The sequence below is a fragment of the Mus pahari genome, chromosome 17, assembly GCF_900095145.1.
Source record: "Mus pahari chromosome 17, PAHARI_EIJ_v1.1, whole genome shotgun sequence".
In the NCBI taxonomy this organism is placed as follows: Eukaryota; Metazoa; Chordata; class Mammalia; order Rodentia; family Muridae; genus Mus; species Mus pahari.
Window position 1 is genome coordinate 66565212 of NC_034606.1, and position 14934 is coordinate 66580145.

Consider the following 14934-nt stretch of genomic DNA (forward strand, 5'->3'; position numbering starts at 1 on the left):
CTGGAACTCACTCTGTAGACCAGGCTGGCCTCGAACTCAGAAATCCACCTGCCTCTGCCTCCCAAGTGCTGGGATTAAAGGCGTGCACCACCACGCCCGACATAAAAGGATATTTAAAACGCCATTTCCTGACCTGAAAACAAGACACTCAGGGGCTAACACTACCCGCTATACTTTTGCACCCATTAGTTACCCCCTCCCTGTGTCAGCGAGGATGGCAGGTATGCTGAGGACGTGTGCAGAAGGGGAGAAGGGCTGCGACCCGGTAGGTCACAGGAATCCCGGTCCTGGCGCCCGCGGCTCCGGTGGCAGGGGCGTGGCCTGCTGGGGGAGGTCCCTACCTCCTCCTTCGGCGATATAACGACAGGTCGAGGTCTGCTACCCACCGCGGCGGAACTCCTGTCCTGGTCTCTCGCTTCGCTCTCCTCTCCAGACAAGATGAGCTTCACCACCCGCTCCACCACCTTCTCCACCAACTACCGGTCCCTGGGCTCTGTGCGGACTCCCAGCCAGCGGGTCCGGCCTGCCAGCAGCGCAGCCAGCGTCTATGCAGGTGCTGGGGGCTCTGGGTCCCGGATATCCGTGTCCCGCTCCGTCTGGGGTGGCTCTGTGGGGTCCGCAGGCCTGGCGGGAATGGGTGGAATCCAGACCGAGAAGGAGACCATGCAAGACCTGAACGACCGCCTGGCCAGCTACCTAGACAAGGTGAAGAGCCTGGAAACTGAGAACAGGAGACTGGAGAGCAAAATCCGGGAACATCTGGAGAAGAAGGGGCCCCAGGGCGTCAGAGACTGGGGCCACTACTTCAAGATCATCGAAGATCTGAGGGCTCAGGTAAGGGGCCTAAGTGGGGAGGGGCAGTAGCTCCAGGCTGTTCTGTCCATCCAGCGTGCCCACACCCCCAAACTTGAATAAGGTGTGGGCCGTTAACTTCCTCCACTCTTCCACATTCACCACATCGCCCCCCCCCACACACACACACTATGGGACGGAGTTAGGAATACTCTGGAATACAACCTGTAGGAATTCCAAGCATAGTGGCTACACGCGGGTGCCGGCTTCCCCCAAGCAGTATAGTGGGAAGAGAACAGGATTGGGGAAAAAAAAAAAAAAGGTGTGTGTGTGGGGGGTCATAAAATGAACCCAGACACTCACTTCTTTTGCAGTAGGGACAGTTAGAGGGTTAAGCGGATGTGGCTAAGGCTGAGTCATCTAGGAGTAAACAGGAGCCTACCTGTAGGAGGGGCCAGCGGGACAAGGTGGGGGGGTCGTCCCAGGACGCGGGAGTGGGGGTGGGGGTTAGCAGGTGTACCTGGAGGAGATGCCAGGAGAGGATCAGAGAAATCTTGCTAGAAGCTGCTCTTTTGTAAGCAATCCAGATAGTACAGGCCCCAGCAGAGGGGCAAGGAATTCAGGAAGGGAGAAGAGGCTCAGGTGGAAAGGGAAGACAGAAACACACGCCTCTGATTGTTCCTGGGACTGGGATGGATTCACTGAAACACAAGACATGTTTTCCCACCCCCCACTTCTCCACACACACACCCTCATTTGACCCGGAACTCTCAGAGCAACTCTCTCCACTTTAATCCACCCAGATCTTTGCGAATTCTGTGGACAATGCCCGCATCGTCCTGCAGATCGACAATGCCCGCCTTGCTGCTGATGACTTTAGAGTCAAGTAAGTCTGGGGCTGCAGCTGGAGATAAGAATGGCTTACTCCCAGAACTGTATTAGAGTGGGGTTCCTTTCCTTTCCAAGGCTTATTCAGGCTAGGGTTCATTGACTACTGAGTTAGTTCTTCATCTCTGCATCCAAGTTTAAGCATACACTCCAAGGCCAAGAATCGTGCTAAGGGAATGACTCCGTGAATGGTTATGGTGGACACGAGGCTAGTCTATGGAGCTGGCACTGGTTGAGAAGGTTCAGGCCCTCTGATCACCTCCACTCCTTCAGGTATGAGACAGAACTGGCCATGCGCCAGTCTGTGGAGAGCGACATCCATGGACTCCGCAAGGTGGTAGATGACACCAATATCACAAGGCTGCAGCTGGAGACAGAAATCGAGGCGCTCAAGGAGGAACTTCTGTTCATGAAGAAGAATCATGAGGAGGTAAGTGGGGCCACTGACCAGGCCTGAGAGCTATGGGCCAAAACTAGGTGGCCCAGGCTACCCCAAAGCAGCCTCGCATGGAAGCAGCGGCCCAGGCTGTTAGCCTGTTTTGATTAAGAGCAGAGCCATTAGCTCACACATGTTCTATGGCTCACCCAAGTTATACTATTATGAGATCAAGATAGTGTTAAGCCAGTTAAGGCCTACCTTGTGCAGCACTACCTCTTGGAAAGCTGAGACAGGAGGATTGAGTTCAATGCCATCCTGTCTTACTCTAGTAAAACAGAGATTGTGTGAGTAAGACCCTGAATTGGAGACAAAGGTAGGGACTGCCAATCTTAGGAGCTGGTGCTGATGCGGGGCTTCTGGAAGAAGCTTAAGGTAAGATCTGTGGAAGGAAGAAGCAGCTACAACGAGAAGAGGAGATCACCAGCAAGTGGCAGGTTCAGGCTGTCAAGGAGTAGCATTCCTGCCCAGCTCGAGCAGCCCAGATCTAGGCTTGCCAAGGGTTTCCTCTGCTCTCTTCTGCCTTTACACTCAACCTCACCTTCTAGAAAAAGCCATCAGTAATGAAAGGCTAGACTGAACTCTGACTTTAATTGTGCCCCCCCCCCTTTATTTCTGCCTTCTTTAGGAAGTTCAAGGTCTGGAAGCCCAGATTGCCAGCTCTGGGTTGACTGTGGAAGTGGATGCCCCCAAATCTCAGGACCTCAGCAAGATCATGGCGGACATCCGGGCCCAGTATGAAGCACTGGCTCAGAAGAACCGCGAGGAACTAGACAAGTACTGGTCTCAGCAGGTACAAACTAGGAAAGGCTAGCTGCCCACCCCCACTCCGCTTAAGGTAAGATCTGGGTGAGGGGGGGTGCCAAGGACAGCAGGGTCTGACTGACCCTCCTCACCCTTCAGATTGAGGAGAGTACCACAGTTGTCACCATCAAGTCTGCCGAAATCAGGGACGCTGAGACCACACTCACGGAGCTGAGACGTACCCTCCAGACCTTGGAGATTGAACTGGACTCCATGAAAAACCAGGTGAGCATCCTCCAGTCTCCTGCTGCAGTTCTGCTAGGCCCAGACCTCAGACACTTGGCCTCAGCCACAACTGTCTCATCCCTGAGCCTCCTCCACGCCCCCATTCCCAATCAAGAGATTCCCTAAGATGAGTCCCTTCTATTTGATTTTTTTTCCATTGCTCCCACACCGTAGCCTAGCATTTGATAGACAAGAGGCATCAAGACCCTTTCAGAGAGAGAAGGGTTGAGCATGCGGGTAGAGACTCACCCTCCCGTCTGTTTCCTACAGAACATCAACCTGGAGAACAGCCTTGGGGAAGTGGAGGCCCGATACAAGGCACAGATGGAGCAACTCAATGGGGTCCTTCTGCATCTGGAGTCGGAGCTGGCACAAACTCGGGCAGAGGGGCAGCGCCAGGCCCAGGAATATGAAGCCCTGTTGAACATCAAGGTGAAGCTTGAGGCAGAGATTGCCACCTACCGCCGCTTGCTGGAGGATGGAGAAGATTTCAGGTGAGTGGTACCCTGCTAACCACACAAGTGAGGGGCTTTTCTCCACTCCTGGAGCTTTGGGAAGTCCCAAGGTCTGTTTGTTGGTAACCACTAACCAGTGGCCCCAAGTGAGTGAGTTATGGGCTCCCTCTTGTGAGAAAAGAATGATTAAGTATTATCCCTGGCGGTCCATGGGATGGTATCGAGTTTCTCTTTTCTGGAAGAAATGGCTGAGGAGACTTTGGGGGTAAAGAAGAGCCTCAGGGAACCCTTCTTCCACATTCTCTGTCTCCCCTCTATTCTGGGCTGTTTATAACTAAGGTTTGGTCATCTGTTACAGTCTCAACGATGCCCTGGACTCCAGCAACTCCATGCAAACTGTGCAGAAGACAACTACCCGTAAGATCGTGGATGGCAGAGTGGTGTCCGAGACTAATGACACCAGAGTTCTGAGGCACTGAGGCAGAGAATGAGGGAACCCCTGGGAGCTGAGGGAGGGACCAATAAAAGTTGAGAGCTCACTGGACATCACTTTGTGTCTTCCTTGGCAGTCTTCCTGCTTGCGCACACATACATTAGGCAGGAGCCTCTTGACCCTAGGGTTTCACAGGACTGGCCTGTGGGAGAGGAAAAGTCTGGTTTCTTGAAACATCTAAAAGAAGACAAAGTAGGAGATATGACTGTCCTAGGTAGAGGTGGAAGTGTGATAAAACTAGAGCCTCCCATTCAAGAGACCTGGTGAAGAAGCCAGTGATGGTGATTTACACACATGGTTCAGGTTGAAGCAGAAGGATCGTGAGTTCAAGACCGCTCTGGGCTAGATAGCAAATTCCAGGGCAGCCTGCATCACATGCCAATATCCTGCTAAAACAAGAGCTGGGTGTGGTTGTGGGCTTCTAAAATCTCTGAGCTTGGTAGTGGTGAGAGGATCAGGAATTTGAAGTGATCATCTGCTACATAGCAAATCTGAAACCAGCCTGGGCTAGATGAGACCTTGTCTCAAAAGGGAGTCTAGGAAGGGACTTGGGGAAGTCAGGTATGTTGGCACAGGCCTATAATCCCAGCACCTGGGAAAGAAACAGAAGCAGGAATATCTTGAGTTCAAAGACAGTTTAAAGCACACTCTCTGAAAAAGAAAGAAAGAAAGAAAGAAAGAAAAGAAAAGAAAAGAAAAGAAAAGAAAAGAAAAGAAAAGAAAAGAAAAGAAAAGAAAAAAACGTGTAATTCTCCAGCAGGGTCCAGAGAAAATTCATTCCCTATTCTACTTTTTCCTTTGCCTAAATTCTAGAGTTTCCCACCCAAAGATTCCCAAACCCCATTCCATACTCAGTACCCAGAAACCCGTGCTCCCCTGGGCCCTGCTCTAGCACTCAGTGGAGACACACTCTTCGGAGAGCTGGAGGAGTGGCCAGAAGTGAGGAGACATGATTATAGAACATGAAGCAATGTGCATGGTGGATCTCAGGTAGGCACCAGGGTGGTCACCATGCAGGTAAGAATAGGAGCCCCATGGCACCATTCTGGGCTTTGTATTGGAGCTGTAGGACAAAGCAATGGAAACAACACATGTCTGAAATAACAACATGACCAGGCATGGTGGTATACAACTGCAACAGGAGGCAGAGGCAGGCGGATCTCTGTGAGTTTAAGACCGACCTTGTCTACATAGCCAGTTCATGACAGTCAATGCTGCAGTAAAGAGCCTGTCTTTACTACTACTAGTAGTAAATAACATGATTTAAAATAACAATCTGTTTTGATTGGGAGGATAACGTATCTTTCTTAGTTTCAAGAATTATAGAAGTTAACATATTGTCCAAAAGGAAAGAGGGAAATAAAATTGAAAACAAATCTCTGTTCCCCCAAAGTCATTTATCCCAGCTGAGCACTTCGTTAGGACAGGCACATACAAATACTTTATTTTACTTTATAGATGCAGGGTTTATACTATAAGTTCTGCACCTTAATTGCTTCAATTCTACATCCTTCACGTGGGGCGTGTGATGTAATCCCAGCCCTCTGTAGGCTAAAGTGGTAAGATTACTCAGAGTTCAGGACCAGTCTGGTTACAAAGTAAAGCCTTCACCTCATTCATTTGAACAGCTGCACACAGCTATAGAGTGGAGTACAAAGTTACTCAACCCAAATACTCTAGTTCCTAGAGATGTCTTGGTCTCCAGCAGTTTTAATTTAGCAAAAGACAGCAGCTAATACCTGTATGTACTTTTGTGCTCCATGAGCATGTCTGTGGAGTAAGTTAGTAAGAAGTCGTACCATATAAACACACATGTGAAGGACTTACTTTGGACCAGGCCCTATGCTAAGCCTCACTATATACACTGAATAAAATGCCTGTTGGTTTTCCCTCACAAAACTCACAGCTTGAGACCCAAAACATGGAGGTCTCTACTCATCTGCTCCACACCAATCACTCTGCTTGGCGCTTGGGATAAGACAGACAGAAAAGAATCCTTGTCACTTCGGAAACTACATTACGGTGATGGGAAAGGGCAAAAGCCTATAAAGATGCTAAGAAGCTGGACTACACAGCATGTCAGGGGAGGGTTGAGTGTTCAGGCTGAGCGGAGGCAGGCAAGGATTCTTGGAAGTGGAGTGTCAGGAGAGAGGGAGAGTAATCATCACAATTCAGGCAGGAAAGTGTTTACTGAGAAGAGCCGTGCGTTTAGGGTTTCCAGAATGGGAAAAACAAAGGTCACGTCACTTGAGGCCTTCGCATCCTGAGGACAGCAGTAGCTCAGAAATCCCTGATATCAGCACCCAGCACAGCTATACAGGCCCAGAGAGTCAGGGGAGGATGTTCAGAGGGCCGACCAGGGCTGCCCTGCCTTCCCGAGCAAGGTCCGAGTTACACAAGAAGTTAACTGGAAGTCTCTGTGGGAAGGGCCCCTCGAGTCTGACTTTCAGAGAACACAGTCTGCTTGCGAGCGAGGGAAGATAATTCATACTGTTTACACCGGCCATCCCTGAACGAATACAGCAATCGATCCTTTGTTCCGTTGACGACGTAGATCCATTTCCTTGAGCCACTACTTTATCTTCCCACCCTAGCAGGTGTCTGCAGGAGACAGATCTGTGTGGAGAGGCAGCTGCGCCATACTTTCTGAGATTTATATGGGAAGAGCAATGGAGATGGTTTCCTTGCACCATCCCTCTTCACTGTCATCCAAATATGCAGGTATGGCATCGAATATGTTTTCTCAAAGCAGGATGCCAAACCTGCCCAACGCCAAACAGAAAGTCCCTGGCAGGGCCTGAGTGGTGGCTGCAGCTGAATCAAGCTGAATCAAGCTGACCCAAGAAACCTGAGCCCAGGCACCTGACTGATTATCCCTTCCCGTATATTATCCCTTCACAGTTCCCAGGGCTCTTACGCATTTGATCCTCATTACAATCCTGTGAGGTATGCAAGCCAGTGGCTATTACTGGCTCTGGATCAGAGTTGGACAGTGAAGTCCACAGACATCACGTGACCCTGTCTGAATTTGCAAGAGATAGGAACTTGAAGCAGGAGTGAGCTCACATCTCTAGGTTCTTTCTAGAGTGTGTCTAACTTGATTTTGGTTCTATTTTGATTGGTGGGTTGGTTGGGTTTTGCTGTTGGGTGGGGTATCTAAATGACTGTGTGTGTTAAATGACTGACTGAGTGTGTGTGTGTGTGTGTGTGTGTGTGTGTGTGTGTTGTCTATCTAGCCCTACCTGTGACCCTCCAGTTTCTGCTTCCCTACTGCTGAGATTGTGTGCTGGGGTGGTATTGTGTACCACAACACCTGGTTGGTGTACTTTGACTGGATGGATGGATGGCCAGGTTCGTGCAGGAAGCCTTACACAAACACTGCTGACGCATGAGTCCTCAAACTCAGTGATTCTAACTCAGTTGCTCAAGGGGGAGGCTCCAGGGCTCAGGGAAAATATTTGAAAATCTTGCTTGGAGATCCTAACAGGCAGGCCATGTTGTCCCTCGTGTCTGCGCCACAGCACTCTTTCCTGCTGCAGGTCAAGCTATACCCATTCTTACTGAGCATCATCCTACCGTAGAAGCCCAAATTCTCCTCATTCCCCATCAGGGAAAGGCAATTGCCTGCAGGGCAGCCCGCCGCCGTCCCTACGCACTAAAAGGGAAGATGACCCATCCCAAGATGATGATGTAGAGTCACCTGTCCCGAGCTGTACGTGTCCCATTCCATCCAGCCTAGATAATAAACTAGTCAACAGTAAAGAAAACTGCAAGCAGCATGTATCTATCACATGATGCCCTTGGGACAAAAATAAAACTCTGTTGCTAGATAATTCCTACAATTATGCAAAGATCTCCTGACAGATAATTAAGAAACTGGAATTAATGGTTGCACCTGATTTGGTGTGGGGAGTAATGAAGATTGGAGACTTGTTTCCAAATCTGTGTCTGTCAACATCTTCCAAATTGGTTATAACTAACACAATTTTTTTTAAAGGGGTGGGGAGTTGGCTAGATTATTGTGGCACATGCCTTAATCCCAGCACTTGGGAGGCAGAGGCAGGCAGATCTCTGAGTTCCGGGACAGCCTGGTCTACAGAGTGAGTTCCAGTACAGCCAGGGCTACACAGAGAAACCCTGTCTCAAACAAAAAGAAAAGAAAAGAAAAGAAAAGAAAAGAAAAGAAAAGAAAAGAAAAGAAAAGAAAAGAAAAGAAAAAGGAAATAAAGAAAACAAGAAAGGGAGGAAGGAAGAAGAAAGGAAGGAAGGAAAAGAAAAAGGTGGGCATTGTACATTACGGTACTGAGCCGAGTACAGTGGGGTTGGCCTTTGATTCCAGTGCTTCAGAGACAGAGGCAGAGATCTCTGTGAGCTCTAGGGCAGCCTAGTCTACATAGTGAGACTGTCTCAAAACAAACGAACAAACAAACAAACAAAAGTTCTGCTGGGGATTGAACCTAGAGCCTCGTGCATGCTAAGCAAACACTATAGCACTGAGCTATACCACCAATTCTTTGTTTTGGTTTCAATTTTGGTTTGAGAAAGGGTCTTGATAAGTCACCCAGGCTAGCTTTTGAACTTACTCTGTAGCCCAGGCAAGCCTTTGTGATCCTCCTCCCTGAGCCTCCCAAACAGCTCCGAAGGCCAGCCTTGCTCCATTCTGTAAAGTTTCAGGAATCCATAGCGTGCCAGGAAAACAAACACTGCAGCCATCTTTGCTTCTGCTCCAATCCCCCACTCGATATGTCACATAGCATCCATTCAAGAACAGCTCCATGCACCAGGGATACAGGGCTGAGGAAAATATAAATATATTGTGTATACATATCATTATTATAGAGCTCGTATACTAGCGAATAGAGAGGGACAATTCAAGGTAAATAAAATAAATTGTATAGCATATTAGAAACAAGTATTGTGGAGAAAAGCAGATCAAGACTGGGGAGTCAGGAGCAGTGGCTGATATGAATTTCCTGTCACTGTGGTAAATACTTGCCCAAAACCCAGGTGTAGTGGAGCCACATCTGGAATGCCAGCATTCAGGAAGCAGAGTCAGGAGGATGACTGCAAGTCTGAGACCCACCGGGACCATGCAGCAAGTTCTAGGCCCGCCTGAGTTACATAGCAAGGACTGCCTCATAAACAGAGAAATATGAGCCACAACAAACCAATCTTCCCGTGAGAGCGGTGCGCCGCGTCTCTTCACAAGCCCGTCAGTCAGTCTTCAGAGCTCTGAGCTGAGGTGACAGGACCTTTTCTTCCTTGCCTCGTACACTGTCTACTGGTTTACCTGTGTCCTTGGCTAAAGGTTCCACCTCCAACCACCAATAATAGAAAAGCGTGGTTTCAGGGGGGTGGGGGTGCTGGGATTTGAACCAAGGGCCTTGAACATTCTTGGTAAATTCTTTACCTCTGATCTGTACCCTCATCCCTCAAATCACAATATCTTTCCATCAGAGTCTCTCTCTCTCTCTCTCTCTCTCTCTCTCTCTCTCTCTCTCTCTCTCTCTCNCACACACACACACACACACACACACACACACTTTCCTCGTTCACACAACTCTTTCCTTGGGTTCTCTTCTTTCTCTAGCCCACAATTCTACTATCTTTTCCTGACTCCACCCTCTTCTGTCCTTCCTTCCTTCCTTCCTTCCTTCCTTCTTTCCACCTCACGATGCCTGGTTTATGCAGCACAGTCTCTTTTGCTAGGTCATGTAACATGTTCACAGGCCCCAGGGATTAGGGCTTTGAGATCTTGGAGGAGGAGACTATTAGGCAGGGTAGACTGGGTAGAAAAAGGTGACATTTGAGTCAAGGCTGGGGGAGGTCAGAGTGTAGAGCTGGCACAGCAGAAAGGAAGGACATGATCCTGGGTGTAAGCTAGTATCCTCGCCCACACCACTTCCTGATAGTTCCACCACGATCCTTCTTCCTTAGAAAACCCTCAGGACGTTATAAAGAAAGGGTAGCCGGCCAGGCTGCCGTACCCAAAGTTTCTCTCCCTACCTCTCCTGTGCTCTACACTGCCCAAGGGACAGCACTGACATCCAGCAGCTTCTTCTGTGTTCCTCTGTGCTTGTCTTTTCAGCCTCTGTGGCCTGGGACCTTTTCCTGTGAAGACCAGAGTCACTTCACTGCTGACCCTAACCTCTGCCTGCCTGCCTGCTTTGTCAGCCCTCTGAGCCCTCTCCTTGGGCCATCAGTTTGTGTCCAGGTCTATTTATTATTATTATTATTATTATTATTATTATTATTATACTGTTATTTAGTGGTGGTGGTGGTGGTGGTGGTGGTGGTGTGTGTACAGAGGCCAGACGAGGGCTCTGGATCCCCAGGAACTGTAAGTCACCTGACACTTGATGTGCTGGATTCAAACTCTAGTCTTGTGGAAAAGCGGCAAGTGTTCTTAACCACCGAGAAATCCCACATCTCCATCCCCCCAGCTCTATTTCTTGAGCTTCAGATTTGCCTTTTTCAGCTGTTATGGTTTTAATCTGCAACCCGACACACTTGGCTATTTATGTCACCTCTCTCATGAGGTTATAAACACCTTGAAGATAAACAGTATGTTATTCACGCCGTCATCCTCCTGGAAAGGTTCTAACAGTGGCAATAACGGTAGTCATCACATAGTTGTCGTCACAATAACCAGCGTTCAGTGAGCACTTTCTGAGTCAGATACAGCACCAAGCTCTTGACATGTGCTGTGTTAACCCGCTCAACCCTGTAAATCAAGCAGTGTGAAGGATCAAAGGCAAAGTATTTTTCTTTCTTTCTTTTTATTTATTTATTTATATGAGTACACTGTAGCTGTCTTCAGACACACACCAGAAGAGGGCATCGCATCCCATTACAGATGTTTGTGAGCCACCATGTGGGTGCTGGAAATTGAACTCAGGACCTCTGGAAAAGCAGTCAGTGCTCTTAACTACTGAGCCATCTCTCCAATCCAGTATTTCTCTTTAAAAAAAAAATTTTTTTTGAGAAAAGGACTGCAGCATCACAGTACAACCTACGAGAGAGACAGAGAGAAAAGCCTTAACAAGGTAGACGAGAACTGACTCCTGAAAACTATCCTGGCTGTCCTGGAACTTGCTCTGTAAACCAGGCTGCCCTTGAATTCAGAGATGCACATGCCTCTGCCTCACAACGCTGGGCTTAAAGGCACCACCACCCAATAAATGAATAAAGATTATAGGTGCTGGAGAGATGGTTTAACAGTGAAGAGCACTTTCTGATCTTGTAGAAGACCTGGTTCCTAGCACCCACATCACAGCTTATAGGAATCTATCTCCAGGGAATTCTGTGCTCTTTTCTAGCCTCCAAAGGCACAGGCATGCACTGGTACACAAGCAAGCAAAATACTCATGCACATAAATAAATGTAAATGAGTGTAACAAACCTGCAGCACTGCTTTGATCATTACCACCTCTGTGTCCAATGGTGTATGAGTGTGGATGAGTGTGTGTCCCAGCATGCTGTGGAGGTCAGAGGGCAACATTCAGGAGTCAGGTCTCTCCTACCTTGTTAAGGCAACCTCTCTCTTTGGTTGTTCTGCTGTGTTACCAGAGTCTAGCTCCAGGAAATTCCATGTTCACCAGACTGCCTGAAAGCTTCCAGATAAGTCTATTTGCTCTGCCTCCCATTTCCTCTCAGGAATGTGGGAATGACTACCACACCTGTCCTTGCACTTGGGTACCAGGATCAGACTTAGGTTTACCCATTGAACCATCCTACTGACCCCCTACCCCCATTTTTTTCTTCCTTCCTTTCTTTCTTCCTTCCTTCCTTCCTTCTTTCCTTTCTTTTCTTTTATTTGAAATAGAGTTTTGCTGTGTAGACTCCGCCAGCCTTGAATTTGCAGTGATCCTCCTGCCTCTGCTCCCTGAGTACTAGGACTATCAGCATGTACTATCACACCTGGATTTTTCTCTCTCTTTCTTTCTTTTTTTTCTTTCTCTCTCTCTCTCTCTCTCTCTCTCTCTCTCTCTCTCTCTCTCTCTCTCTCTTTCTTTTGATTTTGTTAAGACAAGGTCTTACTATGTAGTTCTGACTGGTCGACTCTGGAACTTGCTATGTAAAGATTGCCACCTGAGTGCTGGGATTGAAGGTATGTGCCACCTCACTGAGCTTCTTTTATTTATTAATATAGAGAATCACTGTATATATAGCCCAGGCTATCCTCAAACTTAGAATCCTTCTGCCTTAGCCTCACAAGTTCTGAGATTCCTGGTGTATTCCTCAATACCTGGCTAAAATATCTGATTTTTAAAGTAGTAGTAGTAGTAATAGTAGTGTGTACATGTGTGTGTGTATGTGTGTCCAAAGAGGTCAGAGGAATGTCAGATCCCTGCCATTGGAGTTACAGGCACTTGTGAGCTGCCGGATGTGGAGGCTAGGAATTGAACTTGGGTCCTCTGCAAGAACAATACACTCCTTCATTCCTCCAGCCTCTACACAGCTTTCCCAAAGTCTCACAGCTTAAGATGCACAAAGCCAGAATTCAAACCCAGGCTGTCTGGTGGCAAAATCAAAAGAAGTAAATGGGATAGGTTGACACTCAAATCTGAGCCTTTCCACTTGAGACCAAAAAGCTAAAAGGTAGATTCCTTAGACATCTCTGTTGCTAGGATGTGACCAGATACAGAGCAACAGTATCTGAAAGGCAAAAATGGGGTGGAGCCCATCTCCTGCCTATTTGACTGCTGCTGGTAACAAGCTGGTAAGTGGGCTGTCAGGTGTGTCTGAAGACTTATTCAGCAGCCAGCCCTTCCCTCTGTGAGGACAGAGAGGCAGAGGCAGGGAAGGGAGAGAGCAGGACCCATGGATGACAGCTGCAGTAATGCTTGTGCTTCCAGGTGCTCCCCAACTGGGATGGCGCATGTGCACTGCAATCATGAGTACTTTGAGAAAGGGACCTGGCTTGACTGGACTTGAAAATCATCTCCTAGTAACTGGCTAAATTGGTGTCTCTGTTTACTTCAGTTGGCTCCCTCAGAGAGAATCGGCCTTTGAGAGAGGACTTCAGAAGATTCTGTGTTTGTTGACACACACTGTTATGGCAGGGAAAGAAAACCAAATGCTCTAGAGGGGTCTGGATGCTCAGGCTGTGCTGGCCAACTTACAGCGAGAACTCAGGGAAGCCAGCAGTTCTAAATGCCTCACCATCCCATAAGACTATGATAATATCATGCTAATAGGCCCTAGATGCCTTGGCTAGATGCATAATATGCCAGACTTATGCCATATATAACTCCCTGGAAAACTCAAAGTCTACTAACGGTTCTGGAGTTCAGACATGAAGAATGCCAGGCGGCTCCTGCGGACTGTGGACTTTGTAGTCCCTGCCACTAAGAAAGAAACACAAGATAACAAAAACACCTGCTCTGTCCAGTTGCCAAAAATCCTCGGAGCTTTGACGTGTGAGGCTGTAGCTAGTCCAGCCCACAGCGTAACAGACAGTAGGCCTCAGGACCTTCCTTTCAAAGATGGTTTCTGGATGCCTTCTACACTCTGGCAAGAATTCACTGCCCCATGGGACATCAAGTGGAAGAGACTGAAGCACCCTGGACAAACAAGACATGATCTAAAGCCTCAGAGCCAGGCATGTGACTCAGCTTCTCATCCAAAGAGCAGAGACTCATGTGACTTCTTAATTCCTATTTCATGGCCCACCTTTAGGTTCTCATGCTCAGAAGGAAAGGTGGCCAAAGGTCAGATCCATATTGATTTCTGGATAGTGGCTAATTTGGGCCAGATGCTTGAAGACTTGGGAGACTGGGGGATTGGTGACCAAGAGTTCTCAGAAATGGAGTTACAGACTGAAGTAGGACAAAAATATAAGACTCTTCTCATGTATTGTGAATGCTCACCAAGATGGGGGCAGGGGTCCCTGGGAGACAAAGAACTTAAGAACCTGTGCATTGGATGCTCCGGTCTTGCTATTGGTAAGCTCCATTTCTCAGTCACCTCTGACTCTGTTCCCATGGTATGAGCACAGTAGCCATGGTAACCAGGACAGAGGCGATTACGTCTTTCTATCGTGAGAGACAGAGTGGCCTGTCCTCCCTGACGGAGATACAGACGACATTCAGTATGTCCTTAGATGGTGAACACCACCTTTGCCGTCACACCACCTCAGGTAACATTGCTACAGGGCAGTCTCATGGGAATCCAGATGGCAAGACATCCAGACCCTCACCTAATGACAGTCCAGTGCGTCATGGGTCAGACTTCTGGCCTACAGAACTGAGAGGTGAAAATATGCTTCGCTTTAAGGTCTCGATGAGTTGTCTCAACGGTAGCAGGAAGTGAAGGCGACTCAGCTCCAGTTTATGCAAAGAATGTGCTTGTGGCTAAAGGGACAGGGGTACAGCCAAGCCTGAGAACTGTGTGTGAGGTGGTAAGCTGCATAACAGACAAGACTGAAGTAGGGCTGGGAACGTAGCTCGGCTTGATCCCCAACATGGTGTAAACCTGTGGTAAGCATCGGGAATACTAGCACCCAGGAGGTGAGGCAGGAGGATCAGAAGTTCAAGTCATCCTTGCCCACATAGTGAGTTCAAGGCCATCCTAGACTATAGGTAGCTTTATCTAAAGAAACAAACAAAACCACTAAGTGGGCATGATGATGCACACTTGTGATTCTAGTGTCTAGAAGGCAAAAGAGGGAAGAGGACTAGATGGTTCCATGCCAGCCTGGTCTACATAGTGAGTTCTAGGCCAAGCAGGGCTACACAGCAAAATCCCATCTCAAAAAGAAAGAAAGAAAGAAAGAAAGAAAGAAAGAAAGAAAGAAAGAAAGAAAGAAAGAAAGGGAAGGGAAGGGAAGGGAAGGGAAG

At 48.2% G+C, this 14934-nt stretch overlaps 1 protein-coding gene across 1 annotated transcript; it reads left to right on the forward strand.

Moving 5' to 3' along the window:
* Positions 1-352: 352 nt before the first annotated feature.
* Krt18 (keratin 18) lies at positions 353-4144 on the forward strand. Its single transcript, XM_021216897.2, has 7 exons — positions 353-834; positions 1596-1678; positions 1954-2110; positions 2745-2909; positions 3020-3145; positions 3416-3639; positions 3959-4144. The coding sequence occupies exons 1-7, from the start codon at positions 439-441 to the stop codon at positions 4077-4079; spliced, it is 1272 nt and encodes a 423-aa protein (XP_021072556.1). The 5' UTR covers positions 353-438; the 3' UTR covers positions 4080-4144.
* Positions 4145-14934: the final 10790 nt, after the last annotated feature.